The following is a 23,022-nucleotide window of genomic DNA, read 5'->3' as shown; positions in this document are numbered from 1 at the left end:
TGTATTTAGAATATAAATTCTTAGACGCAAAAAGATTAAATGCCAGAAACATGAAAGAATTCAGTCGATTTTTGTAGGAAGTTTGACTCGACCGCAAGTAGAACGCTTTTGAAGGAACTGCTCTTCTTCAGAGTTAACTCTTCTCTGGAATCATTTAGTAGAAGGGAAAATCGAACATTTTCGAAGGAAGCTATTTAGATTGCTCATCTATAACTCAATAATCACTTCTTCCAACCCTTTAATGATTTCTGCTGGTCAAGCAGATATTTGTTATGTGATTACGCCAAAGCCTCGAGGGCTACCTGTAAAAGTGTTAATGGGAGGGATGCCTTCGTGAAGGACTTCTTAAGGGGAACTGGCTCGTATGCAAGTTACCCATGGGGGAAAACTACGAAAACGGCCACGCAGCGAGCCTGTTTGAGGGACTTGAACCTCGGACCGAACTACCAGTGTTCAGCGACTTGCAGCTCGGCAGCTGGTCAAGCAGAATATGATATTCAAATAATGTATAGGTTTATTTGAATATGTAGATTGTATGAATGTTTAACATCCTCTGCATGATGTAAACCATATGAGTACTTTTTAATTATTGTAATTACAGCACATATTTATGCAGATGAATGTCCGCATGTTTTCCTGTTCGATTGAAAGATTTGTTGTGGTATTGTTTTGTCATGGTATTGACAAACATTGTCATGGTTTGTACGATATTGACATCTCATGATTTAAATGCATTTTTGTTTAAATCAATAAGATTAAAAAATAGAAAAAATATTTTTAATAACAGTGTTTATTGCTTTTCAGTTACTTAGTTTGCTACTCAGTCACAGAAATATCAAATTTGACAGTTAAATAGCTTACGCTTTACTGAATGGCAATACGCTGATGCGTGGAGATCGTAGGTATTGTATAGGAAGCGGTAGCAACACATTGTTTTCAAATATCCGAATTTGTGGATTAAAACTGAAAGATATACCTTACATTTTGCCGAATGGCAGCAGTATTGCGTGGCGAAGATAAAAATGTTTTGTTTCTAACAGTTTTGCCACTTTTCGCTTTCCAATCATTGAGTATGTTAAACGAAAATTCATTAAATTTGTATAAAATATGAAAACAAATTCGATATTCAAAATTCGGGTTTCGAGGTACTTGTGTTCGGGTGGGAACGTATATTAAAAATTCTATTAATTCTCTACATGAATTAAAAATTCGGTGGTTCTACGTGGTATCGGTTTTTCACAATGCGAGAAATATACATCCATGTGGTGTCTTTGCAAATGCGGTCAAGAGCAGGAGACTGACGTTCATTACGGAAGGGGAAAGTAAACGGCTGTGTCAGGGATCATAAGGGGAGATATATTTTAAAAGAAAAGTGTTTTTAGGTTTCATTCAGTATCTGTATATCAGGAATATATATCGCGCGCTGGAGATAAAAATGTTTTTTTTTTTTTTCGTACAGTGTTGCCATTGCTTGTTTTGAAATCGCTGAGTTTGTTAATCAAAAAATTCGTTGAAGTGTTATAAAATATGAAATCGATAATAAAACAAATTTTAAATTCAAATTAGGGCTTCCACACGCCGATATTCTATGGAAGATTACGTTGTTCAAATTTTGATGGCTCTAGGTACCGTCGTTTTATCAAAACATACATACATTCATGTACACTCTTCATTATTTAATTTCTTTAAATATAATACAGGCCGATAATATTTGGTGGCAACAATTTCAAAAGTGATTCGCCGTTTATAGTTTTCAACGCAAAATGCCAAAATGAAATTAATAATCCTTCTGGTCAAATTGCCCCTTTGAACTAATAATGTATTCTAAGAGCGATGGGCTAATGCCTAGCAATAAGGGTTTGGAATCAAGAATATATTTCGCACGCAAAACATTATATTACTTGCAAGTATTTCATTAACTGATTTCGTTAAATTTTGAAATTTCATCTGCAAATATTTTACTCAGTTGTTCCAGAGTTGTAATTTTATTGGGGGGAAAACTAGGAAATTCCACTGGTTAAGTAATGAAAAATCGCGAAATTTTTGCGATCGAGGAGCAAAACGCTTTTTTCTGGGAGGCGGGGGTCTATACCAGAAACGAAGCAATAACACAGATAACTAGCATGTAACTAAGTAAAATATTATACATTTTTTTAAATTACAAATTTACATTTATTAATCAATTCAAGAAATGCATACAAAAGCATTAAAGTCAAGATTACTGTTTAATTTGACGGTATTTTTAGACATTATGCTGTACATAAAACGGCTTTTCTTCGTTAAGAAGTTCGTTTTTAAAAAGGTACCCTTTTTCATCGAAATCGTCGACACTGATACGAAATGAAAGGTGATTTATACTATACCTCAATTTCCTGGCCTGTAAGACGCGCAGTGATTTATCAGGTTAAAACTTGGGAAAAATACTTAGAAAAGAATTAAGTACCTATTTTAATGATAACACTTTATACAACGAAAACGGAACTTTTGCATTAAAAAATTAGCAAATATATGAGCGTTTCTTAGAATCCCAGAAATTCGTCATCACTGCTGCTAAAATCATAGTTATTTCCACTTAGGTTGTCACTGTAACTAGATTTGCCACTTTTCTAAAACACAATGTCATCCTTATTTCCACCTAGTGCACTGCTATTTCCACACTTCAGTCCTTTAGAAGTGAAAAGGTTGAAAGCCATTTGGGTTAAGACTATTTTCTCAGATACTCAGTTACTTCGCATACATGTAACACAGCATTCAAAATGAAAAATTCAATATTTACTACAAATTAATTGATGTAACAAATAGTCTTTCTACTCCTACTTTAAAAAAAGATGTTATTTGCTTTATAGTTCACTAATACATTTTCATTGTACAAAATTACATTCCTTCGAAGAATTCAATTTGTATTTTCCTCTGTATAAAAGCTGAATGTAGAGAAGTTAGATGTTTAAACGACCCCCACATTTTCTCAAGACCACGAGCAAGACTATCCCCTCCTTTTCAGGCCCCCCGTGAAAAAAGGGGTTCTAAATTTACGACCTGACCGCATATAGGGTGATTTCATACGTATACAAGGTGACTACTAATTCATGGTACAAACTTTGAAGGCTGGTGCAGGACACTGTAACAATCACATTTTGTGTAGGAATGTATGGTCAAAAGTGTAGCGTCAAAGCGCAAATACAGGAAAAGAACAAATGATAGGGAAAGTGTTTTATTTTCATACCTCGTTTACAAGTGAAAATTAATTTACAAAATGTGACTAATTTACAAAATCAATTAACTTACAAAACTAATTTAAAATTAATTTACAAAATGTGATTGTTACAGTGTCCTGTATCAGCCCTCAAATTTCGTACCATGAATTAGCAGTCAACTTGTATAATTGCAGATTCTTAATTTTTTTAAAAAATAATAAATCGCGATGACATTTTGCATATCAACTATCTAAAAAGTGACTCAGAGACAAAAGTGATATGGACAAGTGATTTCGAGACTTAGTAACGTGCTGCTTTAGCTTGATAGCGGTCTGGATAATTAATACATTTTCATTTCATGTTACAGTAAACCTGAATTACAAGCATTTTAAATCCCAAACGATTAAATTTGTTACAGTGTAGGCATGCACTCTTGACGTGCCACCAACATCTTCTTGTTTTATACCTGGTATGTCCGATTTATCATAACTTATCAGAGCCCTATCCAAATGGTATTATGTCAAGTACAAATTCTCAGAAGGAAGCGAGACATTGTTTCGATGTTGTTAGACATCTTCTTTTTTATTTATTTGTTTTTGGAAAGTGATCGATACCGGGAAGTGTTGAATTTCGACTCGTTCTTTTCCCGAACTGAAAGTTCTATTTCACTTTAGCGTGACGCGAAAAATACCATCTTACGTTATGTTCCTTCGTCCTTGGATGCCAAAATATGATACATAAGTGATGGATGGGACAAGCAGTGTTTTCGTAGCTACAAGAAAGTTCACTTAAGCTAAATTCGCGCTGAAAGAAGAAAAAGAAATTGTGCAAAACTAAAAGGCCTGTTTTCCCATTGTCGTGTTTCTATTAACTCCCGTTTTCCTTTTAAAGCTTATCACACTTTTATAAATAAATTCCTGCAAGCAAACATGCTTTTGCAATTTTCGGTTCACTTGCTGCCTTCAGTGTAGTTTGCTGCATGTGTTTACAAACATAAGAGATAGCTAAGAGTTGAACGATGTCCAGTTTTTTCTTATGCAGCTATATTACCTTAAGTTTTTGTATGGCTTGAAAAGAATGCAGTGCATTTAGCTGTTAACGTGTGAACTAAGTATCAATTACTTGTCCTTAGAAATACGTTTTAATTTCTTCTAGGAATAGTCTTTAAAGAACAATTTTATTGACACGTCGTTAAATCGTAAACAGCGAATAATGTTGTTTACTGTCAAATAAATGATCGACTATATTTCTGATACACTAATCATTATTTTTTTTTTACAAAATTCATTGCACGATGGGAATATAAATATCTTTTAAGAAATATGCCCCTCGGTATTTACACGGACATTATACTTATGATATAGAAGTAATATGCTTGGATTTCGATTTACTTTACGAAATAGCACGTTATGTTTGAGCGGTTTCTCATCTTGCTCTGTTTCTTTATTCTTATTTTATATGCATTTTTGTTTTACAAAAAGTTGGATGCTTGTTATATGTTATTTTAAATTGAAGTATACGGAATTTTGGGTACTCACCATTATTTATGTTAATTATTGCACAAATATTTGGAAAACGCGGATAATCCCAGCTTATAATCATAGGTAAAAGGCACTCTAGAAGTCCTTTTGTAAATAAACTTAAAATCTTTAATGTCGAAGTTCCGCTTGTGAACAAAGCTACCTACGTTGGTGTTGTATTAAACAATAAATTCACATGGAAAGACCATATCCAAAAAGTTAGAATCAAAACAGTTGCGGCTATCAGAGATCTTATTCCATTAATCGGAAAAAATTCAAAACTCGACTTACGAAGAAAGAGGCATATTGATACTGCCATTATTCGGCCTATCTTTTCTTACGCGTCTCCAGCCTGGGCGACTTAATTGACCTCAAGAAAATTAATTGACGTAAAATGACCTCAAGAAATTACAGATCACACAAAACAAATTTTTAAGACAGATCACGAATGCTCATTTTTATGTTTCTAATGAAACTCTTCATAGAGATTTAAAAATAGAGAATATCGAGAATTTCCTCCATAATGCATATCGGAAATTTTTTGATAAGGCGAGAAACTGCTCGCACATGAAATACTTTAAAGTTTTCGACTATACCGTGTTTCCTGAAGATGTCAAAATCAGACCTTTAGCGGCCTTCCTCACCAGGGACACTAATTTTCCTACTTAATCAGTCTTTTCATGCAACATCATCTTTTCTGTATATATTGTACATAAACTTTCGTATTCCAACTCGAACTCTTTTGTATTTTGTATTGTATATGCTCATTTATTGTATTTATTTTATGTAATAAAATTGTATTTTCTAATATATCATGTTTTTTCTTAGCATACCTATCATGAACAACTTTAACTCTGACACTCCACACCTTGCTGCCTCTCCTGGTCTTGGGCTTTAAGTTCGATTCTCTGCTGGTGGCGTCCTGTGGTCACCCCCTCTTTATCTCATTTCCTATTGCCTCCTATCACTCGGTCCAGACACTTTTATGTCATGTGCCCCTCGGGCATACTTCTCATGAGCCGGACACGTTACATCAAATGCAATATTTCGGCATAAATTGTAATGAATGAATGAATGAATGAATCCAAATCAAAAGTGCTCTAAAACTGCAATTAATCCACATGGCCTGCGCCAACCAGGGGCGTAAGTAGAGGAATGGAGGAAGAGGTCAGCCTCACGCGGCATATTTTAGAACGGCATTTTTCATGTAAAACGTATTATAGTCATATGGTTTTTCGGAGCAGAGAAACTAATTGAGATTTATTAAATTATAGTTATGTTCACTATAAACAAAATATATGTAAGTCTCTAATAAATCAGACTGGATCGAATGTATAGTAATAGACAGAGAGTGTTATTCCACACAACGTTTATTGACGAATACCAAAGATGAACTGATACATATACATAATTATGACATCACAGTTTCTTTTTACAAATATTATCGCCATCTATTGGCAATCTAAGGATACATAGTCATAAACTTATATTTAACACGCTAACGGCTATCTGTCTAAAAGGGCGGGATGTCTTCATGGAGAAATAGAATTCTCTGCGAAGGCCTTTAAAAATGGAAACTGGCTCATATTCACGTCACAAAAGCGACACTAGCTCATAATCACGTGGCATATGCTTGAATACAACGTTAAATACATTCTGTATTGAAACTAGGCGGAAAGGAAGAAATGCCTCGTAGAGGAACTTTAAAAAAAAAAAAAAAAAAAAAAAAAAAAGTCACATCCACATTATGCATCGGGAAAACCACAAACACGCCCATGTAGCCATCCCATTTGCCGGGACATGAAACCTGGTTGGAACTACCAGTGTTCAGTGGCTTTTACTGTTCGGCCGCAGGCGGGTTTCTGTTATCGCTTGGGAAGACGAAACGGAGACTTGGTACGGCAGTTGCTTTGAGCTTTTACAATTTATTCTAAATTACAGTTTCCAAAATGAAATTCCAGACGCTGGAATTTTACATTGAGTTTTTCTCACAATTTCTGAAGAGTATGAGAAGAGTTTTTCGGGATATAATTCGGTTAAGAAGCATGTAGGACCTAAATATGAGTATCTTGAATTTCACGAATACTGTACTGTTTAAAGAAGAGCAATAGGTTTTGGCTTGGTTTATTTAACAACAGGAAAAGCATTCGAGTGCTCTCTGCCTAAGGCAAAGCATGTTTTCGTGGAAGACTTCTTAAGGAAAAATATACACGTTACACATGGGAAAACCACGAAAACACCCATGCAGCCAGCCAGTTCACCGGGATACGAACTTTGTTACCGAACTACCAGTGTTGAGGAACTCTACTCGCCCGCTGATGCGCCTGTGTAAGTCCCAAGAAAATAAATATTTGATTGTCGAGGAAAGTAATTTATTAAAATTTTCGCCAATCATTTCGGCGGCTAATGGTGCCATATAAATCCATTTCAAAACGAATCTGAGTTGTGTAACGATGTCCTTAATTCCGCTATTTTGTAAATTTCCAGAGTCTTTGATGTTTTGAGTATGATGATAGGATGCTGTGAAAATGTTTTGATGCTTGCTATACTTTAGAAGGAAGGTCCTAAATTTTACATAATTTTCTCAAAATGCGAGAGAAAGACAAAGAAATAGCAGTTAATTTACATGCTTCTTTACGAAAGGGGGGGGGGGAAGACGGAAAAAGAAAAAACTTCGGCTTATGCCCGCCAGCAGCCGAGCTGTAAAGTCGCTTGATTGTTTGATATGGGTTCAATTCTGGCTGAACGAGCTGGCTACATGGGCGTTTACGTGGTTATCCCTATGTGTAACGTAGACCCAATCAGTTTTTCTTAAAAAAATCTTCCACGAAGGCAACCGTTCCCTTAAACAGATAGCCACCGCATGCTTGGCCATAATCAAATAAACCAAACCGACTCAAAACTAGCTTATCGAGAAAGAATCAACTAGAAGCTACTTAAGTAGGTAAATTTCTCTGATTGTTCGCCATTGTTAGATCGTAGGTATTTAATGTATATTTAATTATGGCAAAGCACACGAGGGCTATCTGCCTAAGGGGAGGGATGCCTTCGGGGAGGACTTTCTAAGGGAAACTGGCTCGTATACACTTTAGATCGTAGGAATCTCTGGATATAATTGTACGTTTTATGAAATAGTATATTTTCGAACTGACAATGAGTTACTCTTCGGAAAGGTAAGCAAATTTAGTTTAATACAAAATATGCTAAATAATAATTTAATTAAAAATACTTAAGGTACGAAGATGATTATATAGAATTCTTGAGACTGAAAGCAAAACTCATTAGATATCCGGATCCGAGAATCCGTAACATTATAAGGTATTTTCTTCCTCCTCGCAGCATGCCTTCCTAGTGTAACGATAGCACACCAGGCGCATATTTGAAAGGTCCAGGTTCGAGTGCCGACGAGGGAGGGCATTGCTCATTTTTCATGTCTCCTGGTTAAAAAAATAAAATAAAATAAAAATCTGAAAGATTAAAAAAAAATTTAAATTAATCTGAAAATTTTCAGATTTTAAATTACGCCCAAAGGGACATTTTTAACATTTTGTCTGTTACCTTTATTTATTAAATATCACGTTCTTCGCACTTTAGCCATAAAATTCAGTTCAACAGCAATGTCGCAAAATAGTTTTAAAATGAGCATTATCTTTAGAATTTCCGATACAGAGACTCACGCGCTGGAGATAAAAAGGTTTTTCTGTACAACGTTGCCATTGCTCGCTTTGAAATCCTCGAGTTTGTTAATCAAAAATTCGTTAAAGTTTTACAAAATAGGAAATCGATAATAAAACAAATTCCAAATTTCAAATTTGGTCTTTCACATGCCCATATGCGTAGGAGGTTTACATCATTCAAAATTGTATGTCTCTAGGAACCGTTGTTTTTACACAGAGCGAGAAGAAAACATAAATTTATGCAATTTCTTAATTATTTAATTTCTTCAAATAAAATACAGAGCGATAATATTTGGTGGCAACAGTTTGAAAAGTGAAACGGACATTCAGAGTGATTCGACGCAAAACGAAAACAATAGTCCCTCAGGAAGAAAGCCCTTTTGGCCTAAAAAAAGGCTTTAGTTTATATACCAGCGTTGAAGTAGAGAAATGGGTGAAGCGACTGGCCTCGCAGTGGCGAAAGGCAACAGACCTCTGAACAACCAGTTGTTCTGTACCTTGGTTTGAACTCAGTAAAAGAATCAAAGAATCCATTTAACGTTGTTTGGATTAACACTATTTACAAAGAAAGTTATGTGGTGTCCTATTTGGCTTATTGCGTCCTGGAGCTCCTAGATTGAGTGATAAACGTGGGATAGAACATAAAAGAAAAGCAGTTTAAATGCATTTTCCTTTGCGGACAGAATGTAAATCCTATCATCTTAAACGTGGATGATTTAAGGGTCAGTAATGTTTCGTTAAAACTTGCAGAAATTCTGGAAAAACAGGAAAAATTCACTAAAGTGTTAGTAGAAGATATCCATACCTTGGTTTGAACTCAGTAAAAGAATCAAAGAATCCATTTAACGTTGTTTGGATTAACACTATTTACAAAGAAAGTTATGTGGTGTCCTATTTGGCTTATTGCGTCCTGGAGCTCCTAGATTGAGTGATAAACGTGGGATAGAACATAAAAGAAAAGCAGTTTAAATGCATTTTCCTTTGCGGACAGAATGTAAATCCTATCATCTTAAACGTGGATGATTTAAGGGTCAGTAATGTTTCGTTAAAACTTGCAGAAATTCTGGAAAAACAGGAAAAATTCACTAAAGTGTTAGTAGAAGATATCCATACCTTGGTTTGAACTCAGTAAAAGAATCAAAGAATCCATTTAACGTTGTTTGGATTAACACTATTTACAAAGAAAGTTATGTGGTGTCCTATTTGGCTTATTGCGTCCTGGAGCTCCTAGATTGAGTGATAAACGTGGGATAGAACATAAAAGAAAAGCAGTTTAAATGCATTTTCCTTTGCGGACAGAATGTAAATCCTATCATCTTAAACGTGGATGATTTAAGGGTCAGTAATGTTTCGTTAAAACTTGCAGAAATTCTGGAAAAACAGGAAAAATTCACTAAAGTGTTAGTAGAAGATATCCATACCTTGGTTTGAACTCAGTAAAAGAATCAAAGAATCCATTTAACGTTGTTTGGATTAACACTATTTACAAAGAAAGTTATGTGGTGTCCTATTTGGCTTATTGCGTCCTGGAGCTCCTAGATTGAGTGATAAACGTGGGATAGAACATAAAAGAAAAGCAGTTTAAATGCATTTTCCTTTGCGGACAGAATGTAAATCCTATCATCTTAAACGTGGATGATTTAAGGGTCAGTAATGTTTCGTTAAAACTTGCAGAAATTCTGGAAAAAGAGGAAAAATTCACTAAAGTGTTAGTAGAAGATATCCATACCTTGGTTTGAACTCAGTAAAAGAATCAAAGAATCCATTTAACGTTGTTTGGATTAACACTATTTACAAAGAAAGTTATGTGGTGTCCTATTTGGCTTATTGCGTCCTGGAGCTCCTAGATTGAGTGATAAACGTGGGATAGAACATAAAAGAAAAGCAGTTTAAATGCATTTTCCTTTGCGGACAGAATGTAAATCCTATCATCTTAAACGTGGATGATTTAAGGGTCAGTAATGTTTCGTTAAAACTTGCAGAAATTCTGGAAAAACAGGAAAAATTCACTAAAGTGTTAGTAGAAGATATCCATACCTTGGTTTGAACTCAGTAAAAGAATCAAAGAATCCATTTAACGTTGTTTGGATTAACACTATTTACAAAGAAAGTTATGTGGTGTCCTATTTGGCTTATTGCGTCCTGGAGCTCCTAGATTGAGTGATAAACGTGGGATAGAACATAAAAGAAAAGCAGTTTAAATGCATTTTCCTTTGCGGACAGAATGTAAATCCTATCATCTTAAACGTGGATGATTTAAGGGTCAGTAATGTTTCGTTAAAACTTGCAGAAATTCTGGAAAAACAGGAAAAATTCACTAAAGTGTTAGTAGAAGATATCCATACCTTGGTTTGAACTCAGTAAAAGAATCAAAGAATCCATTTAACGTTGTTTGGATTAACACTATTTACAAAGAAAGTTATGTGGTGTCCTATTTGGCTTATTGCGTCCTGGAGCTCCTAGATTGAGTGATAAACGTGGGATAGAACATAAAAGAAAAGCAGTTTAAATGCATTTTCCTTTGCGGACAGAATGTAAATCCTATCATCTTAAACGTGGATGATTTAAGGGTCAGTAATGTTTCGTTAAAACTTGCAGAAATTCTGGAAAAAGAGGAAAAATTCACTAAAGTGTTAGTAGAAGATATCCATACCTTGGTTTGAACTCAGTAAAAGAATCAAAGAATCCATTTAACGTTGTTTGGATTAACACTATTTACAAAGAAAGTTATGTGGTGTCCTATTTGGCTTATTGCGTCCTGGAGCTCCTAGATTGAGTGATAAACGTGGGATAGAACATAAAAGAAAAGCAGTTTAAATGCATTTTCCTTTGCGGACAGAATGTAAATCCTATCATCTTAAACGTGGATGATTTAAGGGTCAGTAATGTTTCGTTAAAACTTGCAGAAATTCTGGAAAAACAGGAAAAATTCACTAAAGTGTTAGTAGAAGATATCCATACCTTGGTTTGAACTCAGTAAAAGAATCAAAGAATCCATTTAACGTTGTTTGGATTAACACTATTTACAAAGAAAGTTATGTGGTGTCCTATTTGGCTTATTGCGTCCTGGAGCTCCTAGATTGAGTGATAAACGTGGGATAGAACATAAAAGAAAAGCAGTTTAAATGCATTTTCCTTTGCGGACAGAATGTAAATCCTATCATCTTAAACGTGGATGATTTAAGGGTCAGTAATGTTTCGTTAAAACTTGCAGAAATTCTGGAAAAACAGGAAAAATTCACTAAAGTGTTAGTAGAAGATATCCATACCTTGGTTTGAACTCAGTAAAAGAATCAAAGAATCCATTTAACGTTGTTTGGATTAACACTATTTACAAAGAAAGTTATGTGGTGTCCTATTTGGCTTATTGCGTCCTGGAGCTCCTAGATTGAGTGATAAACGTGGGATAGAACATAAAAGAAAAGCAGTTTAAATGCATTTTCCTTTGCGGACAGAATGTAAATCCTATCATCTTAAACGTGGATGATTTAAGGGTCAGTAATGTTTCGTTAAAACTTGCAGAAATTCTGGAAAAACAGGAAAAATTCACTAAAGTGTTAGTAGAAGATATCCATACCTTGGTTTGAACTCAGTAAAAGAATCAAAGAATCCATTTAACGTTGTTTGGATTAACACTATTTACAAAGAAAGTTATGTGGTGTCCTATTTGGCTTATTGCGTCCTGGAGCTCCTAGATTGAGTGACGCACCTGTTTCTCATAGTCTGATAAACGTGGGGTTGAACATAAAAGAAAAGCAGTTTAAATGCATTTTCCTTTGCGGACAGAATGTAAATCCTATCATCTTAAACGTGGATGATTTAAGGGTCAGTAATGTTTCGTTAAAACTTGCAGAAATTTTGGAAAAATAGGAAAAATTCACTAAACTGTTAGTAGAAGATATCCATAGTTTGTTATATCCGATTTTCATACCTTTGGAAGTTCTCTATAGCAGTATAAATTAACAAAGATATACATAGTATAGGATAAATATACAGAAAACTGGTAAATGGTTTCATTCGTTATATCCGACAACCGGATTCGTTATAGTGAGGTTCGACTCAATTAGTTAGCTCCTAAGCTTCAACCGCATATTTTTGCTGTATAATAGTCGAATAATTTCCTTAGATGTAGGCTTGCTAAAATTAAAGCGATATCTGATAGAAGTGTAAACAGTATGTGTGAAATTCTAAAATACTTCTATATCCACTTAATTGTTTAGTTATTCATATTTAATTCAAGTAAAGATAACAGCTAGGAGATAAAGTAATCAAAATGAAAACTGAACATTAGATAAAAGCTCTAAAGCTGTCCGACTGGCATCTAATCCAGACGTGACAAATGCAACGTACGCCACCATAATACGAATCGAGAACAGGTTATGAAATCAAAGTCTCAATAATCCTTTTTTCATTTCTGCGAGACTAAAACAAGGAATCGAGTGTCTCAGAAAGAAAAAAAAATCCTTCTTTCGAGCTTATTGGATTTAAGAAAAGTGTTTTGATTTTACCTCAATTTGTAACCGCCAGTCACTTGCTACGAGGCAATCTCGAATTTCATTTAGTGGGAAAAAGAACACGCTCTCGTCATTCTAAACCGTCGTCATCCATCTTTTGAAGCGAATAAAAAGAAATTGTATTTAACACAAAAATAAAGCCCTGCCATAGACTTCTCTTTTCCTAGATAAATGATGGGGAAAGTACCTCGAAGTGACGTGTGGAGGAATATAATAAAAATCTAGAATCGCGCGACTAGTGTGGGCTACGGCTTTATTCGGGATCATTCAAGGAAGTTTGAAACTGGAGGAAAAAATTATTAATTTTCCTTTCTTGTAGAGAAATGTTACAGAATGGCTTTCTTTTTTGCATGTAGGAAGGAGGATTTTTTTTTTTTTTTTTTTTTGTCTCAGACACAGTGGCAACTTCTAAGGATATTAATTACTTGTAAAATAGGATTTCAGTTTTTGTTTTCATTTCAATAATTAATATTTGAAACTTATGGGTGGCAACGAGCTCAAAGTCTAATTTAACTATCTTTTTAGGAAACTAAGTGATTACGCAGACTCTGAAGAAGCTGTATAAGAACAGACTACCAAGTCTTTATTTGGGAATGAAATTTAAAAATGCAGTAAACTCTTGCGTTGAGGTTACGTCTTTAATACATAGCGCGTAAAGCAAAATCGAGTTCCACAAAATTTATTTTCGATTAGAAAGAATATATTAAATATAATTCAGATTAAGAAAGTACGTGTAATTTAAACAAATCTAAATATTGTTGTAAAAAAATGTTAATTGAAAGGATTTTTATTGCTGCTTAATAAGTACGTAATACAATTATTCTCTTAAAAAGCTTCTGATTTTTGCTCGAGACGATGACAGAAACAATTCCTTAACAGTTTTACGGTAAAGAGCACAGAGGTTTTCGTAAAGTTTCCTTTTCTTTTTTAATTTGGGTTGCATTGGAAAATCAGTGAGTTCTTGTGCATATTTCAACAACTCATTTAACTTTTTAAGGCTGGTCGAGATCTGGTTTGGCTTCGTTTATTTGATTATGGCAAAGCACTCGGGGGAGGAATAATGCCTTCGTGGAGGACTTTCTAAGGTAAATTGGCTCGTGTACACTTTACACATGTGGAAAACCATGAAATGCTCGTCACATATCTACCAAGAACAGAAACCTCATCTCTTACCTGATATTTTATATTTAGTTATATAGAAATGCAAACATTTCCTTCTTTTTTTTTTTTTTTTTTTTCTTTTTTCCCGTGTGTGTGTGTGTGTGTGTGTGTGGTTCCTGAGTATGATTCCGGATTTTATTAGCAAATACCTTGGTTAATTTTTGTGGTACGGGAGTCAAATGTTTTACGCTTTACTTTTTTCATAACGAGTAAAAAATTTTCATAAGTGTAGGAATAGGCAGTGCATGTTAAAAAGTTAGATTTCATAATATTAATAATATTACTGATGTCTTTAAAAATGCCAAAACATAAATTTTCACATCACTTAAAACAGTTTTGTAATTGGAGTACATGTCTATGACGAATGGCGAAATAAAATACGACGGATATAAAGGTCGGGTAAGGATGTTCATGGACACGACGTATATAACAATTTAAAATAATTAGGGTTATTTTTTAATATCATTGTATAATAGTACTATGATTAATATTATAAATCTAAGCATAGAATGAAATTCATTAATTAATACATTTTGTAGATGATACCAGTAAGTAAAATTATTATTATTTTTTGTTTACTTCTTCAGACAGGTCTGATCAGAACAGAAAACCAGGAATATTTCATAGAACCGTATCATGGACACCAAGGTAGCCCTTCTGCTGGACAGACGCACGTACTGTACAAAAGATCTGCTCTGAAAAGCTTAAAAACTGGAAACGAAGGCACTTGTGGAAATGTAGGTAAGAGATAAAAAACAAAAATTTCTCTTTAATTATGCCACATAAATTAGAGCAATTTTTGTTGAAGTTAAATTTACAGATTTCCTTCCGGATGTCTTCATTTCTGTTCGAATCTCCATAGACTGAGGAGGAAACATGGTACTTGTGTATTACCCAGTATCCTACAGTATATCGCCAAGTATTGCTGGCGCATTTTGGCGATGAAATATATTTTATATATATAAGCAGATCGATGAAAATTAATTGATACCTGCTGATACATCGCCAGAAGTATCACCTCTGATTCTGATAATATTCGACAGTTCCTAGAAACTATTCTCGATTCTTCTAGAAAAAGAGGATATTTTTATTTCTTTCACTTTTTTTGGTAATGTTCTTTCTCTTCCTCCCTTCCGTAACTTTTTCCTCATGTGAAACTAACTTTATGTATTGAAGGCATTCAGAAATCAGAAAGAAACAGAAAAACAAATCCACAAGTTCTACCCTTTTCTGCTTTGCCTTAAATAGCAAATTTTAAATTTCCATAATAAACTAAATTTCTTTGAGCCTTATTTAATTACTTTAAATTAGCTCCGTTCCGTCCCCAATTTTGATGGGAGGGGTCCGAAGGTCTTCCACCCCTCTCCCCTTCCACCAAACCACACGAGAGGACTCTCGGCTATCCGCGTATTTAAAGTGCCGCCGTGCCGTACCGACACTATACATTTACAAGCATCCATGCCTTCTCCGGGATTCGAACCCAGACCCTTCGGCACGGCAGTCAGAGACGCTAACCACTATGCGGGTTGGGCGGCTTCTTAATATTATATCATTAATATTATTTCAACATGAAATTCAGGCCAATTACTATATCTATATTCCATCACAGAAAAGCGGTTAGTGACTGTGACTACCGTACTGAATGACCCGGGTTCGAAGTTCAGAGAAGGCATGTATATACACTGCTGGACATTGAAAATGCAACGCCAAGAAGGAGTGGTCAGAAAGTGATGAAATTTGGAAAAAAGGCACAGACAGCAAGCAGCAACAAGTGATCTTTATTTTAAACTCACAGTCAGAATACAGAACGGGAACGGCGTCGGCTTAGTAGGATGTTATGTTATGTTATTTTATGTAGAAGTCAGGGAGCCACCTAATATTTACCCTAAGTAAGCAGGGCTCAGTAGTAGGATGTAGGACAGCCGTGGACACTGATGCACGAAGAAACACGTCTACGCATAGAGTCAATAAGAGTGCGGATGGTGTCCTGAGGCATGGCTCTCCATTCCCTTTCAACCATTTACCACAGTTCGTCTTCTGAACGAGGCAGGGGCAGAGTCTGCAAACGGTGTCCAATCACATCCCACACATGTTAGATTGGTGACAGGTCAGTACGGCGGCCAGGAAAGCATCTGTATACCTAGCAGAGCATGTTGGCCGATGCGAGCACTGTGTGGTCGGGCGTTATCCTCCTGAAAAATTGCATTAGGCAGCCCCTGAAGGTAGGGGATTGCTACCGGCCGCAGTACATTATCCAAGTATCACTGGACGTCATAGTGCCCTGAATACGAACTAGAGGTGACCTGGAATCGTAGGCAATAGCGCCCCAAACCATTATGCCACGTTGTCGCGCGGTGGGGCGTTCCACAGTTACTGCCGGAATAGATCTGTCTCCATGTCGAAGCCACATACGTACGACTGGCGACTGTCACTGCATAAACGGAAGCGTGACTCATCTGAGAACACGACGTTTCGCCATTCTGTCATCCACATCGCTCCAGTCCCGCACCATTCTAAACGTTGGCGTCTGTGCTGTGGGGTCAATGGCAGTCTTCTTAACAGACACCGTGAGTGCAGGCCACTTTAAAGCAATTGACGGGAAATGGTTCTGGTCGACACTGTAACATCCAGGGTATCTTGCACATGCTGCAGAATCGCGGTACAAGTGACTTGCGGGACCGCAACAGCTTGTCAGCGGATGCGTCGATCCACGCGTGCTGACGTCACTCTGGCTGCACTTGCATCCCTCCTTCTTCCCACATTTCCTTGTTCCAACCATGTTCGCCATAGCCGATGCACCGTGCTCGCATCCATGTAGGTATCAGCTGCGATTTGACGTAAGGACCAACCCGCCCTTCTCAGTCCGATCACCATACCCCTCGTAAAATCGTCTATCTGCTCGAAGTGCCTTCGTTGACAGCGGGCTGGCATTCTCTCCTATTACACGTATCCTCCGGGACAAAAACCAACTCAACTTTGATAATTCGTCTGGCAGACATAACGATACAAATATTGTACATTCTGCACGTTCCTTCCCTTATATCTTACTTCACATGCGTCGGAGAGCTGCGCCTTTCACATCATTCGCATAACTCAGTGACGTGCGTCTACTCTAAAATTTGCATAAATTTCTGACCACTCCTTTTTGGTGTTGCATTTTCAATGTCGAGCAGTGTAATTTATCCGTCTCTTCGTAACAGGCAACAGTGGGCCACGTACTAGGTGCCTCCATAATAAAGAGGCCACCGCTTCCATCTTTACTAGTGGTCAACGCCTATAAACGGTTAAAGCCTGCCACTGAGGGGCCGGGGATACATTTTAAGGCAAACCTTTCTTTGCGGAAAATTCTCCGGACAATGTTCGTCTCGTTTAATTCCCCCCTTCATTCTATTGCTAAATTCGCTGATAAATGGTTTTAGTTTGGTTTCACTTGATTACAGCACAACACTCGAGGGCTATCTGCCTAAAGGCAGGGATGCCTTCGTGGATCTTTCTAATAGAAACTGGCTCATACACACGTTACATATAAAAAAAAACCGCGGAAACATCCATGCAGCCAGGTTCGAACTCCGGACCGAACGACCAATATTCAGCGATTTTACCGCTTGGCCGTTAATGGGTCCGCTGAGAAATGAAGTAGAAGCAATCATTATTTTAGGAATTTTGGGTTATTGATTTCCAGGGAGTATTGCTTCGCCATCGGATTTAAAAACATATACGATTACTTTTTTTCTTCGTAGCTCCTTTGTGTATACATTTGAACTCTGTTAAATAAGAAGTCGAGTGATTTCTGTCGTACCAAATTTCAGTCCTTATACTTTATACTTCGACAATACTTTGCCGTTAGTTTTCTTGATCTTATCATACATAGTCTGTTGTGTACATGTTCAATGTGTAAAAAGGACAGGGCGGAGGTATGCCGCCTGGTGTAATCTCCGCGGGTTGTAAATTTCGCTTCCCAGTGCCCCCCTACATTAAAAAAAAAATTTTCATTTCTAAATTGTGTTCCTCGGTGATCCTATAAGTTCTGCAAATTTGCTGCCCGTAAATTCTGCTACCCAGTGTCTCCCCTAAAATTAAAAAAAATTAACATTTCTAAGTTTTGTTTCTGGATGCTTCTTTAAATTAAAAAAAATTTTGCCCCCTTAAATTCTGCCGGCCGGTCCTCTTTGATTTCTCCGCATATGGTTAATTAAAAATGCATTGACGTTTTACAAAATATGAAATAAATAATAAAAACTATATAACGTCATTTTATGAAAATACTGACTATTTTTAATTAGTTAGATAATGAATTAAATGCGTTTTTATTATTTAAATCAATCCGATTCAAAATTAAGAAACGAATATTCTTAAGAATTTCATCAGTTGTTTTGAAAAAGCTTAGTTTATTAAACCTCAACAGACAAAATAAGTTTTAAAGATAAAATATCTTACATTTTGTTAAATGGCTCTCTGTTTAGACTCGAATAAAAAGTGAAAAGACGCATTTATAGTGATTCAGTGCAAAATCGCGTTTCGAGACTAATAACCCTTTTGGGCTGGTAAAAAAAATATAAATAAAGAGTAAAAAATAAAAAAAAATTCTGAAAGGTTTCAGATTTTAAATTCCAAAGGGGCGTGTTTTTAACGTTTTGTGTGTTATCTTTATTTATTAAATATCATGTTCTTTGCACTTAAACCATAAAATTCAGGTCAATAGCAATGTCGCAAAATAATTTTAAAATGAGCATATCTTTAGAATTTCCGATACACAGCTCCGCGCGCTGGAGATAAAAAAGTCTTTTTTTCCCCGTAGAGTGTTACCGTTGCTCGTTTTTAAAATCGTTGAGTTTGTTATTCAAAAATTCCTTAAAGTTTTAGAAAATATGATATCGATGATAAAACAAATTCCAATTCTTTCATATGCCCGTATTCGTAGGAGGTTTACGTCATTCAAAATTCAATGGCTCTATGTACCGTTGTTTTATCACAATGTGAGAAATAGACATACATTTATGCATATTTTTCATTATTTAATTTCTTTAAATATAATGCAGAATTCTAACATTTTTTGGCAACCGTTTGAAAAGTGAAACGGACATTTATAGTGATTCAAAGCAAAATCGCAAAAAGAAAACAATAGTCCTTCAGGGACGAAGCCCCTTTGGACTAAAAAAATAATAAAGAATAAAAATGAATAATTGAAAATAAGTTTGTCAAAATAAAATATTACGAAACACCACTGAAGTAGAGTTACTAGGGTAAAATGATTATCTAACACGGAAATCACCTAATTTATTATTATTAATATTGAAATATAAAAATCCACATGATTTCTTTATGTATATATATATATACTGTATATATACTGTATATATATGCAAAGGTACCTTTGCATTTATCTTAAAATTTTCTTATTTACGTAAATTAGTAATTTTTTGAAGGAAAGATGTCTTTAAAATCTCTTTTGATTGCTTAGTAACTTTATGCAAGTTAAAACTATTTTAAATACGCGTGCAGTGTTTTAATTTCGTGAAGAAATTCAGGCAGTTGGTTAGCAGATGTGATGAAATACAAAGCATGTGTGCATCTGATGATTCTAAGGAATTAATATGCGTCAGATTTCACTCGTGCGTGTTTCTGCATTTATTTCACACAGATTTCGAATCTGTTCCTAATCTGGTATCTTGATTTCAATGCCACTTCTGTATACTCTTCTACAACGGACTTGAAACTCGGATTTTCCATTTGCTATGCTTTTAATCTTATAATTAACGACATTTAAAGTTTAATATATTTTTGCTTACATTTTTTACCTTCTCAGAAAAATGATTCCAAACTTCTAACTGAGACTTTATTAATCCACATATGTATTTATACTGTTTACTGCAGTTTGATTTTTATTTCACTGTTTACAAACTTTTAATTTTTTAGTTAACTAGCCGCTTGCAGGCCAGCTATCTAAAGTTACTACAAGAAAAGAAATATATATATAAGGATTTTAATGAATCCAGTTAGGGTAATTTCATAAAAATATTTAACATTTATAACTAGACATCCTAAGTGTAAAATATATATTTATTGAAATCATTAAGTTTAAAAAAATCGAAAAAGTATTCTTAAAAGCTGCGTTTATTGCTTTTGGATCGTTTGTTTGCTAATCGGTATTAATTTAAAAGTTAAATATCTTATTCCTTACTGAATAACAACACGCCAGTGCGAGGAAGAGAAAAATATTTTGTTTCAGGCAGTGACAACTCAATGATATATGCATACAGTATTGATTATGCATGCAATACTGATATATATACTAGTATACATATTGTATTCTCGTACAAAGGATTTAAAAAAATAGGTTTGAAAACACTATAACGAACATTTGTTTTATTGATTCTGTTATTCAGAATTAGATGGCTCTATGGGACCTGTATTTATATAAACTTTAATTTAGTTTACCCATAAAATTTCACTAGCGGCGGGATTTTATTACCGATTTTTAACCTCTTCCTGACAAACTTTCGAGTTCAAATTTTCTGCAAACACTGCTTGTCGATGACAATGCGATATAGTGAAGCGATGTTTTCAAAATTCGATTTAGATTATTTTATTTAATGTTTAAACACTTTTTCCCACGTATTTTCGTATAACTTCAACAACCACAGGGTTCTGGGTATTCGAAAATGATTCTAGATCTTTTAAACCATTACGTGAGTCAGTAAAATAATAGCATTTTTCTTGTAAAGTTTAGATACAAAATATAGGGCATAATACACAACAGTTAATTCAGCAGTGAGTACTGACAAGCCTCATTCAATCGCTTACCATATCGTTCCACATAACAAATGATGCTTACACACGACTAGCTGTCTTCGATTCATCACTGAATATAGGAGTACAATTGCTGTATTTATATCTAATGCTCTTGGGAAAATTGTTTATATACAGCCTCGCTAGTATTTCTTCTGTCAACATCAGCAGCAACATCCAGCACCTAAATCTGATCATTTTCCAAGGCAGGATTTCAAAAGGATGAACTGCATAGGCATTCACATCGGATATGTAGCATTTTTCCATAAACACATGAGCTTTTATGAGGAATCGAGATGCATAGGGAAGCTGCGCAGCAAAAATCACAGGTTATAGCCATCATCTAGCGTATGAGGCAGGCAAGGGTGATGGGGATGCGACATGATGTTGCAATACAGATAGAGAGACAATTGATCGCGTCTCAATTGAAGCGAAGATTCGAAACAGTAGACAAATAGACTCTGAACTAGAGATGTTCTAAAACAGCTCCAGAAAAAAAAAAAAAAAAAAAAAAAAAATCCGCACATTCTGATGATGAATCAGATCTAGTTTCGATAAAACCGAAGACTGCTCTGATCCACACTCGTCTAAGCCATAATCAAATCTAGAACACTACAGCTCTGCAGATGTGAAGTAATGAATAACGTTCCGCATCCCAGGAGGTGTTTGCAAGGACTTTTAAACGATTTAGTATCTTGAAACATTTCTTTAAGTACAGAACATATGGAACCAAAGTTAATTTTGGATCGACCATCACTCCTAGAAACTTCAATGATGAATGGAATCCATGATCCCTGAAAATGAAGCTCAGGCTCAGGATAGCGATTTCGCTTTTTCAAAAGTGCATGCAGTCTTCTGTTTCCAGAAAACAAATCGATGTCTTTCCGACCCATTTCTGTAACCTGTGCGGGGTGATCTGCAACGGAATTATTGCGTACAATAGTTTACAGAATACAATATATTTAATAGGCTATAAATGGTCATGCCAGTATTTTAAAAACAGTTCATAAATATTTCATATGTAGTCGATAAATCATAGAATTAGTCAGTAATCCATTAGAATAGAGTTTGCCTATAATCCATTACAATTGTCAATGGAAGTGGTCAACAATCCATTAGAACTGAATATGGGTATAGTATTAGAAGCGTCATAGAACAAATCAGTAGTTAACAATACAATTAATCAGGATTAATAGAATTTGTCAATAGTCCATTTGAGTGGTCATGACCAATCTTTGGAATTAGTCAATTGTCCATCTCAACAGAATAAAATTTGTCAATAGTTCATAAATATAATTGATCAATAATCCATAAGAATAGAATCAGTCCATTAGAATAGAACTTATCAATAGTCCATTGTAGTCCGTCCATGGTCATCATAGACCATCTATCTCCAAGTAATTACGATTATAGGTACTTTTCTAATAGAAGCAACTTAATCTTATGAAAATGTTCATCTTCGAATGGTCATCTTTAGGAACCTCAAGTACGTTTCCAGATTACAGGTCTGTATTCAGAACTTCCGCTTTGATTATTAATATATTATCTGTGACGACTATAAAAATATCAGCAGGGGATCACGGCTATCAACGATCAAAACATCTGATTCTTCCCCCATGTACACTGATTTTATCTCACGTCTGCTTTTGACAATCTTCCTATTAAGATTACAAACATTCTGTGGTAGCTTTGGTACTCAGGATATTTTTTTTTTTTAAATTTTGGAAAGTAAATTCTGCCTTATTTTATTAATAGTATTTATTTATTGTATATGAAGCGATATAATGTACAATATATTTTATTATTATTTGTCATCATTGATAGTGTCGCATACTGCAAAATTTATCAACTACACTACAAATGAATTCGTATGTGTTTTACATGTATATTCTGCTCTACACAGCGTTTGGTGTATACTAGACAGTTTCTATTAGGAAAAAAAAAAAAAAAAATACTCCATGAAAACATCTCTCTCCTTATCCCTCGAGTGTTTTCCCATAATCAGATAAACCAAACCAAACCAAGCATAGCGTTCGTGTTATTCGCGACATGGCCTAGAAAGAATGAACCCCGTATATATCGACGCTGCTCCAGTAAATAAAACACGAAAATGTAACTAAAATGGAATTGGTAAAAGAGCTCAGACGAAAGCACATTTTCCCAAGGA

At 35.2% G+C, this 23,022-nt stretch overlaps 1 protein-coding gene across 1 annotated transcript in view; it reads left to right on the top strand.

The window, feature by feature from the left end:
* LOC118195454 (A disintegrin and metalloproteinase with thrombospondin motifs 6-like) overlaps positions 1–23,022 on the top strand; it is a 493,619-nt gene that overhangs the window by 206,871 nt on the left and 263,726 nt on the right. Inside the window, exon 3 of the mRNA XM_085819861.1 lies at positions 14,654–14,807. Within this exon, the coding sequence (XP_085675987.1) occupies positions 14,654–14,807 (154 nt within the window). The remainder of the gene's footprint in view (positions 1–14,653; positions 14,808–23,022) is intronic.

The sequence above is a fragment of the Stegodyphus dumicola genome, chromosome 7 (assembly GCF_044657685.1).
Source record: "Stegodyphus dumicola isolate Sdum_Otavi_A_Nest chromosome 7, ASM4465768v1".
Classification (NCBI taxonomy): Eukaryota; Metazoa; Arthropoda; class Arachnida; order Araneae; family Eresidae; genus Stegodyphus; species Stegodyphus dumicola.
The sequence above is the reverse complement of the archived record's forward strand: the minus strand, read 5'-3'. Positions and strand labels throughout refer to the sequence as shown.